This window comes from Chiroxiphia lanceolata, chromosome 10, assembly GCF_009829145.1.
Source record: "Chiroxiphia lanceolata isolate bChiLan1 chromosome 10, bChiLan1.pri, whole genome shotgun sequence".
NCBI classification, from domain to species: Eukaryota; Metazoa; Chordata; class Aves; order Passeriformes; family Pipridae; genus Chiroxiphia; species Chiroxiphia lanceolata.
The window spans coordinates 4,669,886-4,684,891 of NC_045646.1; the positions used below are offsets into that span (position 1 = coordinate 4,669,886).

Below are 15,006 nucleotides of genomic sequence, written 5' to 3' on the forward strand. Positions count from 1 at the left end.
GAAAGGAAGGCGTATGCTCAAACTAGTGACAGCACACGCTATGAACATCCCAGCATTCACTCTTTGACCTCACCCTGAGAGGACACGGCAGGAAGAAGCAGCCAAGGAGCTCCATCACGCAAAGCTAATTGGAACTCCTATTTCCCCCGAGATCTGCCCGTCTGAGGCCTCGCTCTGCAAAAGCAGAGACAAGCTCTCGCATGACTAAGCCGTGTTTTTGCCGTCCAGCTCTGAGCAGAGCCTGTCAGCTTCCCTGCTCGTTTCAAACATGCCCGGGGATAGCTGTGACATGGCAGAGATCAGACTGCAGCAGTGGTGCAGCTCCTTCCTCGGGTGCTCTAGTCCTAGGAAGCCAAAAGGAATTTAATCCTTGATCTACATCTAAAGAATACCTCAGCAAGCTGTGTGTCTGTCCCCAAGCACATTCCTCAGTCTTTATCTGTGAAAAGCTGCTCTGATGCATAGGAAATGTATGGAATGTACCTCTGAGACCTCCCCACTGGCTTATATGGACCCCTTATATGCAAGAGGTGACACTGGGAGAACCAGAATCTAATTCCACTAAAGGGAGTGTCCAAATTCCCACTTGACCTCGCAGCAGCAGGTGCAGCATCCACCTCCAAACCCTGATGTGCAGGAATGTATCAGCCCAGGGAACAAAACCTCCAGGGATCCCAGTGCTCACAGCGTTTGGTGTCGGTACAAAACACTAACGGATGCAAAAATTCATCCATTAGAGGTGAGCAGCCCTGCAAATGTCGTGGTGTTCCAGTCAGCAAAAGCAGGGCTGGTGGGCAAGGCCAGGAGCAGTGTGGCAGTGGCAAACTGGGATCACTCCTGCCTGTCCCCTCCATGTCCATACCTTGCTCGAATGGGCTGGGAGCCCAGCCGGGGTCCCAGGGCGCTGCCATTGCCCGGGGAGTTCTTCCTTGCCAGAGCAGGGGATATGGAAGTGGTTCGTTGAGGCACCTGGAACAGAACAGAGACATCTGCCTTTCAGGGTCTGGCCCACCACCTGAGAGATCATGAGATCACCTTCCAGCACTGCCTTAAGGCTGATTTACAACTGATTTCCCACTGAGAGAAAGGTAATGTTTAGGGCAGTTATAAAACACAAAGCTCCTGGCTTTTAGAAGGAATCGGTGGAGTGTGAGACAGCAGGGAGCTGCAAAGGTGCTGTCAGGAATGCTCCTGGCACAGGAGTCCCCAGCAGCACACAGAGCAGCCCAGCTACCCCCAAACGGGGCACTTGTTCAAAAAGGAATGTATGCACAGACATACACACACACAGAGACAGAGATTTATAAAATGTAAATCTAACAAAACCCCGAAAACTAATTTTTAAGGTAAAATTCACCCTCAAGTGCATTTCAGAAGCCACGTCGGATTTTTTAGCACCTCTAGTTCAGACATGACACAAGTCAGCAGACAGAAGATGTTGACCAGTGGACAAACAAGAGGGTTGACAGTGGGAAGATCCAGACTGACCCACCTAATACTTGGATTAAACACTATGTCCTTTGTTGAGCTTCAGATGCTGCTGCCAAAGCCTTGCTGTTGGCAGGATGGCTCACCACAAACACCCAAAGCCAACTGCAGCCTACAGGTGCTATGACAGGTAACCCTGGAGCCCTGCCCCATCCTGTGGGAGCACAGGCACCTCTACATGGCCACAGGCATGGTGGTCTCATTCCCCAGCAGTGTCTGTGTGGAGAAGCACAATACTCACCATGCACCAGGTAACAGAGGCCAAGGGCTCGGTGGGATTAGCAAAAAAAGGATTAGACTTTTTTTTTTTTTTAAATAAACACACAGTTGTAATCAGGTAAGATAAAAAGATTTAGCGAGTGAGCATGCTTTATGCTCTGCAGCATAGCCAGCTGCAGCTTGTCTCATTACAAAGCACCCTCTGGGTAGGGTACTCTGCAATTTCACCTTCCTCTGAAGCATCCAGCCATAAGCACTGGCAGAAACAAGACCCTGGACCACAGAGACAGCCTCACGGGGCAGTCCTTTCCTTGCTTCCAAACACAGCAAACCCACTTTGGGTAGTTAAATGTGAAGTCAAGACTCCTCACTTGTATCACTAATGGCCCTAAATGTGATCTGGTGCGGACTCCTTCCAGAGCTCATGTTCCCTCAGCCCAGGGGGAGATACTCCATAGTGCTGGAGAACACCTTTTCTCCCAGCAGCAGGTGCCATGGTCTCACCATGTAGGGCATCACGGCAGTGAGATGTCCTTCCCAAAGAACTCATGGCGAAAGCCAACATTAAATTGGAAGGGTTTTTTTCTTAATTAGGTTAAAAGCAGGCAGCAGTCCTCCTGCACTCCAGAGGAGCCAAGCACACAAACAGCTCCAGGAGCTGTTGGCTTGCTGTTCCCCTCAGCTGAGCACTGCTGTCTCCTCTCACTTAGTGAGAGCAAAACCAGGAACATTATTAACACCCATGACACCACCATAGATCCCTTGCACAGGGAGACTTACCTGATAACTGGGATTTTGCTCTTAAAAAGGTAAGTCACTTACTTTGTTAATATATAGAAAAATTGCCTCTCAATCAGGGACAAATACTGCCTCACTGTCACTAATCAATTTATAATCATTTCTTCTCTGTAAAAATCCTCCCAGGCTGAGCACTGATTCACTGTAAGGTGAACTTTAATGGCCAAGTTATAATTCTTCCAAAATGAAGGTGTATAAACAACACGATCGAAACACTGGTCCAGAAGAATCCTAATTAAAGAGGTACTACCAGACACTGCCAAAATGTCAATGAATGTATAAAGCTGCTGGAGCCCTTACAAGTCTTCCATCAAATATTGATTGCAACTGGAGGCACAGTACTGGACTAAAAAGGACCCGTCTTATTGAGTATGACAAATTTTATGTTCCTATAATTCTATTTCAACAGAAGGTTGTTTTTTATCTGAGGGAAAGGGGAAATTAATTTGTTTTGGCCACTGTCCGGGCTCGAGAACTTTCTCTGCTGGAGGGCAGTGCTATTTTGCAGCGCTCTGTGTGCACCCAAGAGCAGCTCCCAGTAACTTGTGCAAAACCTGCTTCAGGAAATGCAGCCCCCGGGCAGGTCGGTACTGGAGAGCCACAGGGATGGGCTCAGTCCTGGCCAGTCTGCTTTGCTGGAGGGACTCAGCTCTGGGATTGCCTCTTTGATGTGCTGAAAGTGAGGAGCGACAGTGTTACCTTTGGTGGAATGTCTTCCTCCTGCCGTAACCAAGAACTTCGGTCAAACTTTTCAATGCGAGGGGGCAGAGGAGGGTTTTCAGAGGTGGGGTCCGAGTTCTGCCTTGGCATCTCAGTGCGGTGAGAGGTCACCGTCAGAGCCTCCTGAAACCCAGCCAGTCCCTTTGCAGGCTGTTCATGCAGTGACTGAGACCCAGACAAGGAGCTTCCTTGGGATTTCACAGTGACCAGATGTGGAATCTAAGCACCAAGTCAAAACAGAACTATCAGTCAAAATAGGAAAACCAAACTCAAAAAGAGAAAGGAATCAAAAAAAATTTTAAAAATTTGATTTAAAAAAAGATAATTTTGATTAGCACTTTGGATGCATTGAAAAGCCCCCTCGGTCTGAGATCAGCACTGCCTTGGTTTCAGGAACTTCTGACTTTAATTGCATCGACGCAAGATCTGTTAAAAATTACACTTGCACAGCTCAGCCTTTTAAAATTGGGGAATTTCATGCTCAGTCCTGCCCACTCTTGCATGTGCAGGGACATGGCTGGCACTGATAGCCCCCCTGCCATTCCGTGGGTGCCATCCTGGCACAGGGACACACTGCTCCCTCCTGCCAGCTCCCGCACACACTGTGCCCACCCCAGGCTCTGCCTACCCCAGGCTCTGCCTGCTGCTGGCAGAAATTCCAGCTCCTAAGCCTGCACCTCTACAGTTGTGCTAATGAGGTTTGTCATGGATTTTCCATGTTAAAAATGAAAAAAAAAAAAAGGAAACGATAGTAAATAATAATTGATTAAGAAAAAAAAATCATCAGGAATTCTCAGGCATAGATGGCTTAAAAAAATATCTTGAGGCATGAGTTTCTATAGGTCCCCTATCCCATGGATCAGCCCTATAGGATACGAGTGAAAGGAATACTGGTATCAGTTGTGGGAAACCTGAGAAAATCACAACTTTACAGTTTGTGAAATCAGAGGTTCTTCCCAGCTCCCTGTGAAGCTGCACTTCTTTGATACAGCGGGGCTGTAGCTTTTATTTGACATTTCTACATTCATGTCTCTGTCCGTGTCTCACAGGTACGTGTGTATGCACACACACATTGTCAAGGGGCTCTGGGCTTCAAGCAACATTGTCATTGCTATTTTACTGCCAAACAAAAGTTTTTGTAGCTGTTGATGATAAGGGTTGCTAAAAAGGTCACTGAAAAATACGTGGTGAAATCAGAGAGATGACAGTGACGTGGGGTTTTTCCCGCTTCCCAAGGCATACAGACCACGTATGTTGGGCAAAAGAGTTGTATGTTTAAGGGCTTTCCTGCATGTTTTTGTTTAAAGCTGGTATGGTACTGGAGGTGCACATAGCACACGTGGATGGCACTAAGTTGGCACGTTTTCCCATAAGAAGCCCAGCTAGACTTGGAGCAAAGGCTTTGTACTTCCCTCTGAAATCCCTGCTGGAGTCTGTGGGAGGCATTCCAGGGGCTAGACCAAAACCAGTACCAACACTCCTACAGCTTTTGGTGGCAGAGCACTTGCAGACCTCATGGCTGGGGGAAACTTTTAAAATAACGATGCCCCTCCTCCGTGACAGTCATAGTGATCTATGCCCTCTGCAGATGTGTTTGTGACTGATGTCAACTCAATGGAAAACCAAAACAAAACCTTGAATCAAAGCGGCAAACAAAGCAAAACCTCTTTCTGATGATCCTCAGCATCAAAGCGTCCTGGGTCATTTGTACCAGGTGCTGTGGTTTTTAGTCCTTTACACAAACCAGACCCAAAGAGGATCAGAGCAACTGCTGCACTGGACCAGAGCAGCAGTTCCTCTCGGTCCTCCTGCTTGTTTCTAGCAGTAACCAGTCCGTGATGCTTCAAAGGAAGGTATAAACCAGTGTGATGTTGCTAACACATGGAGGTGACAGGAGGAATATTCATGGATGTAGATGCTGCTCTTACTCATGAATACGCTTAAGGCTGAGGAACCAGGGAGCGAGACACTATTTCCCTTTAATCCGCTCTTTTTCTCGTTACCTTACCAGCACCCCCAGCATCCTGGCTCCGGGGAAGCACCGTTACCTGCGGGTCCACGGGTCGGAGCAGGGGTGGGGTCCGGGCTGGCTGCACACCACTGATGCTGAAGGACTCTGACCGAGGAGGCAGGTTGGGGTCAGAAATCCTGTTGGCCACCTTATGGGGCATGGCCGGTGAGCTCTGGCGATTGAGCCGGGAGCGCTCCTCCACCTGCAGGGGGATGGGGAGAGCGGGTCAACACCCCACAAAAGGCCATTTCCAATGGAAAATCAAGGCATCCATAAACACACACAGGAAGTTCTTCTCTCTTTAGGTGTATCACAACTAATGTTTGATCAAGGTAGTGATCGGTCAAAGGTTGGACTCGATGGTCTTGGAAGTCTTTTCCAACCTAAACGATTCTGTGATCATGGGATTCCAGTTACCCCGCAGACCGTGCAATAAATGCATTTAGAGGCACCAGAAGCACTATTTGTATTGATGCACTTAATTAATTTATGAACATGGAGTGAAAAAATAAAGAAGCTAAAAAGAAAAAATGAAGAAAAGGCAACATGCCTCAGAGAGGTGCCTCTAGAAGATGACTCCTGAGAAACTCTTGCTTCTTCTCAAATGTACCTTTAAGCAAGGAGACCCTTTTCCTTCACTATTATAAATACCATAATGAGTGGTTTTCTTTGATCTGAATAAAACAATAAACATGGCAGCCAGAAGATGGCTGGTTTTGATCTGGATTTAGTGAGTCTGGCACCTTGTCATGTACGGGAGGGGAAAAACCTCTATTACTGAGAGAAAATACAACTCAAAGCCCACTGCTTTCAGCTACCCTTGATGGGAACATGGTGGTTTCAGCTAACCCAGCCTTATGTGCTATCCTGCAGTTAGACTGTGCATTGATATTCAGGCAGCATATTCTATGCAGAATTTTTGATACCTCAAGATCTGCTGAATATTTTCATTTACGTATCATTAACGTGTTAAATACCCTTAGCATGTCTTGATTCCACCATGGACGATGCCACGCTGAAAGGCAATCTTTAAAACACGTTTGCTTGGAAGCAACCACAGCTCTTCTTTAAGTAAATAAATACTCATCAAACAAAAGAGCCACTATATGAATAAAAATGAATCTTTTTCAGAGACTGAGCAGGAGATAGAGTAAAATAGGTAAGAAATTTGCATTATGGACTCTTTTCAGCTCATGACGGACCACCTGGGCTTCTGCTGAGTCTTAAGAGGTCACCACAACTTCCCCAGGCACTGCCCACCGACCAGCAGAGGCAGAGCTCGGGTCAGCACTGCCCATGGAAGTGGACACAAGGATGGGAAGGAGAACTCCCTCTGAACAAGGGAACAGAAGCAAGTGCTGGGTCACAGGCTGGTCCAGTACATCTCCTTATCAGCCAGGCCTTGGCACGAACAACGACAGGCAGAGACGGTGCCACCGCGTCCTCCGGCTGTTTGCAGGCGCTCTCCGGCACGCTGCCAACCCATAATGTGCAGCTAATTATGGAGGATGTTAAGGCTTCTGTGGAGGAGAAGGCAGGAGAGTGATGAAACAGGGAAGTCTGGGTACTGGGAAGGAGAAAGGTGCTTGGTTTCCCACTGCTGGCATCTCCTTGCTTGCACCTTGTGGCACCAGCAATGCAGAGGATGCTCTTGGGACTCTCCAGCTGTACTTTGAGGGGCCCTACTGACTCCACTATTAGACAGAGAAGGGGAAAAAGCAGCAAAACTCTTCAGGAATTCATCATTGCTCCAGTTCAGGCCATTTATGATTGAATTCAAGACTCCCCTTGAACAGGAAACATCCTCAGCAGCGTCTGTGCAGTCCCAGGGGACGGTTGCTAATGTTTTAATACATCACTTCAAAGTGAGAGGAGGATAAAAGCCACGGGGATTGAAGGAGGAGCTGATGTGGGCGTTGGCTGCTGCAGAGAACAGAACAGCTCGTGATGCGCAGCCAAGCCCTGAGTTCCCAGGAAGCTCTGAGCTGAGGGAAAGCACTGCAGGGGCCAGACACCGTGTGGGAAATGCCTGGTTAAACCTGTCCCCTCCTTTCTGCATGGTTATGTATCACATATATCTGCCCAAACTGATCCTTCAGCTGACCAAGTTTCACCTGGCTACCTGCAACATCTTGCTTGGCAAATACTGGTCCATAACAGAAGAGTCAGTAACAAAGGGAGCTGGTACTTTCAGGACTAGTACTAAGAGTGCTAATGCCACATCCCTGGCTAGATCACCAGAGAGACCCAACATGCTCTCCAAAAAGGCCCAGCTAGTGCCTTGGCAAACAGGGCAGGTCTGGGACAGCACCCAAGCTACAGCCCAAGTTAACTTCCAGTGGACAACCCTCTACTTACTAGAAGATGAGTAGAAGAGGCAGCAGATGGGAATGTGCATCCATGTGTGTTGGCAGGACTATCTGATCAGACTGTTTCGTTCAGAATAAAGAGAAATTCTTGACTGTGCTTGGGGAAGCTCTAAGAGATGCAGCACAGCCTGGTTCCTCACCCAGAGCTCTGTTGTCACCAACGGGCCAGTCCCCAACAAGGCAATGCAGCAAGGTGGGTGGCCACAACCTCACCTTTATGCTTTACCCTTTGTCTGCAGGGTCTTGTAGTCACGATGTGAAGAGAAGTGAGGTGGGAAAATATGTGGACAAAGGAGAAATGTGAAAAGCAAAGAGGGGCACAGCATGAAGAGAGCTCAGCTGTGGTGATCATGCTCCTCAGAGAGAAGACTTCAGACCAGAAAGCATAAAAACAAGGATAGTACAGGATATAATGCAAAATCCTTAGGAAATATCCAAATAAGCTTTGCAAAGCCTCCAGAAATTGTAGGCTGAGCACCAGACTTGTCTTTTCATTGTTCCCAAAGGAAAACAAAGTCTCAATATTTCTGTTAAATTAGCATGCATGGGTTAGATATGGAAATTGCAAAACTATAGCAAGAACCACTGACTAAGTACCAGCACAAATGCATCTGTACAGCCAGAAAGGGTGGGCATTCACTACGTGCAGCAAAGTACCTAAATTGCTAAAAGTGGAACTATGCAGTAGATAAAACAAGGGATGGAGGTGAGAGAAGTCGTTCTGGGAAGTTGCCAAGGGTGCTGTGCCCAGGCAGTACATCAAACCACTCCCAAACCACTGCCTCAGCTGCTTCTTTGAGCATTTAATTAGAAACTGGATAGAGTGACACAGGTGAGGAACAACTGGCTTGGATAGCTAAATGGTAGAAGCTGAAGATGTTCCCCAACAACAGGAAACCTTAAATTCCCTATGATTTCAGCAAAGGGTAAGAGGCCATGTTCTGCTACTCTCATTCACACCGTGCAGTTCCCAAGGTCCTGCTTTCACTGATGGCAACAAAAAGACGCCTCCTCCGTGGAATAGAAGAAATGGGCCTTTGTGTCCAAAAGGGAGAACTAAATCCAGCACTTTTCTCCTTTATCCCAGATAAAGAATAACATTCCTTTTTATATATCTTTGCTAAAGTTTTGAAGACAGTGCCAGAGGTACTTTAGCAACATTCTAGAGGATTTACTCAAAACCAGAAAATGAAAGAGTTTACTCCCTTTTTCCTGCCTGCTACCTACTCTCACAGCACTTCTGCAGAGGATCAGGAGAGACCCAGTTCTGCACAAGGAGGCAGAGGCACCACCCAGGTAGAAAACTCTCCTGTCAGAGGCAGCTCAGCACATCTGGAATGTCTCATCTGCAAATCCCACTTATCAAACCTCTTTTTCCAGTGGAAGGGCTGGAGAATGATGCTGCAACTCCATGAAAATATATCATCTGGTGCTTTGCCACAAAAAGAGAATGAAGACTAAATGGGAAGGCAATGAAGGAGAAACCCAAGGGAGTATATAAAATATATAAAGAGGTGAAAAGAATTTTTGACATCCACATCTATCTCTGTGATGGTTTAGAAAGGCCAAGAACTGTTCGTATCATTGGCCATTGCTTAGCAATGGACAGCTGGATGAATTCCTTGAGCTTGCAGGTACTGTGGGTGCAGCTGAGGATTGTCAAGAGGAAAGATCAAGAGACAGCTACATGTTGGATGCACATCACATCTCTGCCAGGACTAGAGTGCCAGACATCTGGCAGCAGAGCAGAGGTCCTGCTTAGTAGGAAGAATAATCGAGTTATTAAAAGATCTTTCTGCCCAGGAGTAGGGTTACAAATTTAAACCAACTAAACACAAAGAACTTTAGAAAAATTAATAGCAAGAGCAGGCACCAGTCTTACTGGAGCCACCACAAAGACACTAAGGAGAAAGAGTTTGCACATGATCCTGAATCCGCACTGCAGACAATGCACGTCTTCATCTTTTCAAGACTATTCAGCCAGGCAATAATTAATATTCAAGATCTCACAACTGTTACAACAATTCTCTCTTTTTGCTCGAGAGAAAAAAAAAACACAGAAGAGCAATCCCAAGAGATACAGCCCTGAGCCTGGGAGAACAGCTGCCCAATCCCTGACTATGGGGAACTAGGGCTCAGCAAGGCACCCCACAACAACCACACCCCTGCATTCACCCCTGGCCCCCTGTGCCTGTACCAGGAAGGAGAATAAGAAGATGATCTTTAAAGTCCATTCCAACCCCTTAACATTCTATGATTCTGTGCCCACAAGCCCAATAGGGATCCATCTTCCTTCCTTGCATGCCCTTATGGAAAAACCTCCTTCCTCTGCTCCGCTTGCACAAACACAAATGCAGAGACACACGCACAAACTGGGAGTGTTTCCAGCACAGCTGATGGCATCTGCTAGATCTCAACCCTGTGGAGCACAAACTGCAGTGGGTACTTGGGACCAAACCCCACGCCCAGCCCTGTGAAAGCAGTTGGGTCCCACCACACCCCTTGCTCTCCCCTACCTCCTTGGCCCAGGCTGGCTTCTCGCTGGCATTTATCCCTTCTTTGTAATGGTAGAGGGGCTTCTTCTCTGCTGGTCTCTGGTCCTGCCGCTGCTGCTGCTGCTGCTGCTGCAGGGACACCAGGTAGTCCCGCTCCTGCTGGAGCTGCCTCTGCAGCCTCTCCGCCTGCCGCTGCTCCTCCAGCTGCTTGCGCTTGTACTCCTACCCAGGGGAAAACACAGTGACAAAGGTGCCCAGCCAGCCTGCAGACTGCACATTTATCTGTTTGGGTAAAAAATGGGGAATCTGAAAGGCTCTTTTCTGGAAAAGCTTATTGATTTGAAAGACTTTGGGGACTGAGCTGCAAAGCATCTCCGAGGAGAGACTGCTGGGAGGACAGAGCCAACAAATTCAGAGTTGTGACTCTAGCATCGATGCTTTGCAGCTGCTGAACTGCCCTGTCTGATGGGAATGGGGGGTGCTAGTGCTGCCTTGTCAGGGAAACCCTGTGAGATCCCTAAGAGCTGACATTCACTTAGGAGTTACCATTGACTTTGCCAGGATTTTTCTGGACAGGAAGAACAAAGGATCAATCCAGTGAGGTGTCAAACATCACCTGGTCAACATGGGGCTCTGAGTAACCTGCTCCAGTGGAAGGTGTACTTGCCCATGGCAGGGGCATTGGAATGAGATGGGTCTTTAAGGTCCCTTCCAACCCAAACCATTCCATGATTCTGTGGTCAGACAAAACCAAATCAAAAACAACTCCTCTGTAAGATCAATTCACTGATCCTGGGAAGGGCTGCACAGCAGAGCCAATTGTGTGGTCTTTCTGAATCTCTATGGCTCTATGAGGCTTAAGGAGTAAATCACTTTGAAAGGGCCTTTTTAGAAGACAAGGGTTTTTCTTTTTCCTAAATAAAATTAATATCAAGAGCAAAAAAGAATAATCCCTGCAGAGTAAAAGAAAATGCAGTAAGAGTAACAGCTACCAGCACTAAAAAGGATAACTCAAAACCAAATTAAATAAAAAAAAGAGGACATCTACAACACAAACAGCACACGAGTGAATGTACAGCATTTCTGCAAGGAAATTAAAACAAGAGCCTTCACTTGGAACGTGAAGACCAGCATGGCAGGGTGGGTTTGATGGGTGCAGGCACGCGACAGCTCGAACGCACCCCAACATGCTGCAAACAGCCTTCAAAACTACACAGCAGCAACCAGGGCTGCTCCTCTCATGGAGGCATCAGGGCTGCTCCTCTCATGGAGGCACCAGGGCTGCTCCTCCCATGGAGGCACCAGGGCTGCTCCTCCCATGGAGGCACCAGGGCTGCTCCTCCCATGGAGGCACACACATGCCAACGCTGTAGAAGGGATGCAACGAGAGCCGTGCACCGAAGCGGCGTCAGGGAATCAAGGCATGCTGGCAGCCACAGAGCGGGACAGGAGGCTCCAGGCAAGGTGGTGAGTGGTGTCTCCCATGTCTGGGCATGGCAGGAGGCACCTGGGGGACATGGGTGCAGGTGGGCACATGCGGACGCGACACGGGCAGGAAGCGGCAGCGTGGCCGGGGCCTCCCATTTACCAGAAGTAGCGCTTGCTCCTGCAACAACTGCTGCTGCAGGATCTCTAACTGTCTCTGCTCCTCCTCTAACTGTCGCCTGATGTACTCCTGGAGCCATGGGCAGCAAGGATCAAAGGAAAAAGAGAGAGAAGGTAAAAGAGACAGTATTTCCCAAGAGGTAAGAGAATGAGGTGGGCACCCGCATCCACCCCACCCGAGTGCCGGCACTGATCAATCAGCACAGGCACCCTCGGTCCCTGCCCAAAGAGCCCAGGGTGTCCACCACTCTACAAGGAGTGATAAAGAATGGAAACGACTGGGAAATGGCAAACACGTCCAAGGAATACCAAAAAATCTGCCCCCAGGAACAAGTGGGTGGGAAAAACCTGCATCAAGTGTCTCCACACCTGCGGGCCAGCAAGTGGATCCACACGGAAACAAATAACAGCAGTGAAAGCAACACACGCGGTGTTAACAATTAAGCAATTTGCTCTCAAGTAGTAAAAAATGAGTGTTTACAAGAAAATCCCTGATTAGAGGAAGAGGAAGCCACGCTGAAGGCGACTGGCCTGCTCCCACCAGGTTACCTGCTCGTGCTCTGCACGCCGCCGCTCCTCCTCCCGCCGCATCTGCTCCTCATAGTGCCGGCGCTGCTCCCGCTCCTGCTGCTTCCGCAGCTCCTTCTCCCGCCTCTGTTGCTGTGGGGGAGGAGGCATAGGTCAGCACCCCTACTCCTTTCCCTGGGAGCTCAAAGTCCTTTTTCGCATGATTTTTGGGGTGTCACCTCACCCACAGACCCAGAGTGCTCCCACTCACCCAAGGAGATGCCTTGCCAGCTGGCCAGTCCATTTGGGTGATAGAGGGGCTTCCTGATCCCACTCTCTTGATCCCACTCCATCCCCACGCACTCTGATGCCCGGCACTGGCTATGGAGAACCCAGACCATCCTCTGAGCCAGCACCAGAGGATAATTTCTTATTCCACCTGCAGACAAAGCCACGAGGGCAGTGCATGCTCCCCACCAGTCAGTTAATCAGGCCTCAGACACCTGGGAGCTGCATGAGCCCATCACTTATGGGGAACTCGCATCTCAGCCCCAGTGAGGATGAGGGAGGGAGCCAGGGGAGTTACTGCCTGTCGAGAGGGGAACACATCCCTCTTAATATTTGCTGAGATCTGAAACTAATAAAGACGGCCCAAAATCCCAGGGCTTTTCCTTTCTGAAACACAAAATGAGCAGCGTGGGGGCTTTCCTTGCCATCCTTAGGCCACCCTTGCCTGCTGACCCTCCTGGGTCGCATCCCTGCCTGCTCCACTCCTTAGCACCTTTGTTGACAGCAATCTGGGGAATTCTGTGGTAATGACAACTGACCCACTGCCTGCTGTGAATCATCCTGGAGGGCCCTGGGCGACACTTGCAGCCCCCACATCCCCTGCTTTTAACCCAGCCTAACTCCTGCAGCTACCCACACCACCTTAGGAGGGTTTTTTGGGATTCCCCAGGGAGCAGGGGCTCGCAGCAAACTGCTGCAATGCTCGGCACAGCAGCCCCTCACCGCAGCCTCACATCACATCAGCATCAGCAGAGGGCACTCAAATGCCAGTACTGGCTACTGGGGCTCTGCAACCTGCCATGACTCCCATCATCTCCTGCCACACGCTAGCGGGAGGCACCCACTGAAGCAGAAACCTGGCCCTTTTTCCTCCCTTTTTTCCCCTATTTTTCTTTTCCTGTCACTGACATGCAGAGGCTGAGCAGACTGCAGTGGGAATGCCGGCACTGGAGAAGCTGGCAATGCCACTAAATCAAGGGGAGGGCTGGACCAGCAGCTGAGGAGCTGGCTGAGCAATCCAGAGACCAAGATATATCCATTTGAAACTGCTGCTCTGCAGGAACCGGCACTGTGCAGATGGATTTGAGATCTTTATCTATCTAAAGATACTTATATAGATATGTCCTATACAGATATCCATCCCTACTATAAATATCTGTCGAGAGAGATATTATATATATTATGCAGATCTCCAGAATACCCCTCTAATACAGTAGATCTAATATATATATATATTTATAATTGATACCTAATAGATAGATCTGCTCTATTAGATACATATCCATTATCGATATTTTAATTCCATATATATTCTCTGTATTTTATTCTATATTCTATATTTCTGTGTCTCTCTCTCTCTAGAGACAGATATCTGTAGATATCTTTATAGATAGATGCCCATAAAGATAGATCTATGGATACTGTAACAAACATTTAAACACACCCCAGCATTTCAATCTCAGGAGGAGCCACTGCCTCCTCACCCACAGGTAACACCCACAGCCACCCCACGCAGGGACTCCAACAACTTCCTTGGGCTGCAGCTCAGCTTTAGTGCCACCTATAGCCATATTTATCAATTCTGTTCCACTCGCCTCGGGGAAGGAAAAATTGCATCCAACCTGAAATAACCTGCCAGTTCCAGACTCCGGCGTGTCCCACGCCAGGCACAGTCACTCGCGCTGCCCACGTAAGCAGGGGATCCATGTGTTACTCCGAGCGTACGCCCGTCCTCGCAAAGCGCAGGGCAAACGCAGGGATGGCTGTAGTTTTTGGAACTCTGTGCTAGGAATTCAGGAGGATACGCCACTGGGATACAGTCACTCGGCAGCAGTTACAGTGACACATGGGATTTCTTGGCTTCAGCAGCACTCCATGACCTCCTCAGGTGATGGTCACTGCTCCCATGACCTCTGCAGCACAGATCTTTAGACTAACAGGTTGAATAAATGTTACCCTGAGCTTCCACTGACAACTCTATCACACCGGTTTTGGGGTGAGTTTTAACGGTTTGGCTTTTTTAGTTGAACTATCACACAGCTGAATAAAGTACATAATGCTTGTGAAGGCTGGGCTTGGCTGGCAGGAGGCAAGGCCCTGAATGCCACAGCTATTTCTTACATAAAAATCACCCAAATAATCTTTATTCCCAATCTGGTAGGCAAGAAAATCCAAACCCTTCCAAAGAAGGAGGCAAAAGCTTTTTTCACAGGGAGGGAACAGCGCACCACAGCCCTTCCAGGGCACCATGTGCCCAGTGGCCCTAGCAAGCTTGACCCGTTTCTGGCCTCTCTCCTGTAAGGCAGCATCTAACTACCAGCTTCCTCCACACTTAAAAGCCTATTTAACTCCAGGAGCTGGGAATTGAGCCCCACAGGTAGAGTGTTCTTCCAAAGACAGGTTCCTCTGGATATTTAAAGGACCTCTGCACCTGCCACAGCCGGGCTCTTCGGGTCGAGGCTGCGAGCAGGATGCAATACACACATTAATCGAGGCCAGGAGCACA

General features: G+C 48.6%; 1 protein-coding gene across 10 annotated transcripts in view; it reads right to left on the reverse strand.

Annotated features, from left to right (window-relative positions):
- Nucleotides 1-15,006, reverse strand: part of TNIK (TRAF2 and NCK interacting kinase) — a 153,141-nt gene that overhangs the window by 25,373 nt on the left and 112,762 nt on the right. For 6 of the 10 annotated variants that reach the window (XM_032697636.1, XM_032697635.1, XM_032697642.1 and 3 more), the window contains exons 13-18: nt 12,255-12,365; nt 11,689-11,775; nt 10,122-10,322; nt 5,274-5,438; nt 3,205-3,444; nt 863-969 (exon numbers count right to left, since the gene is read on the reverse strand). In XM_032697636.1, the coding sequence (XP_032553527.1) occupies nt 863-969; nt 3,205-3,444; nt 5,274-5,438; nt 10,122-10,322; nt 11,689-11,775; nt 12,255-12,365 (911 nt within the window). The remainder of the gene's footprint in view (nt 1-862; nt 970-3,204; nt 3,445-5,273; nt 5,439-10,121; nt 10,323-11,688; nt 11,776-12,254; nt 12,366-15,006) is intronic. The other 4 variants (XM_032697640.1, XM_032697639.1, XM_032697641.1 and 1 more) reach the window with 2 other exon arrangements.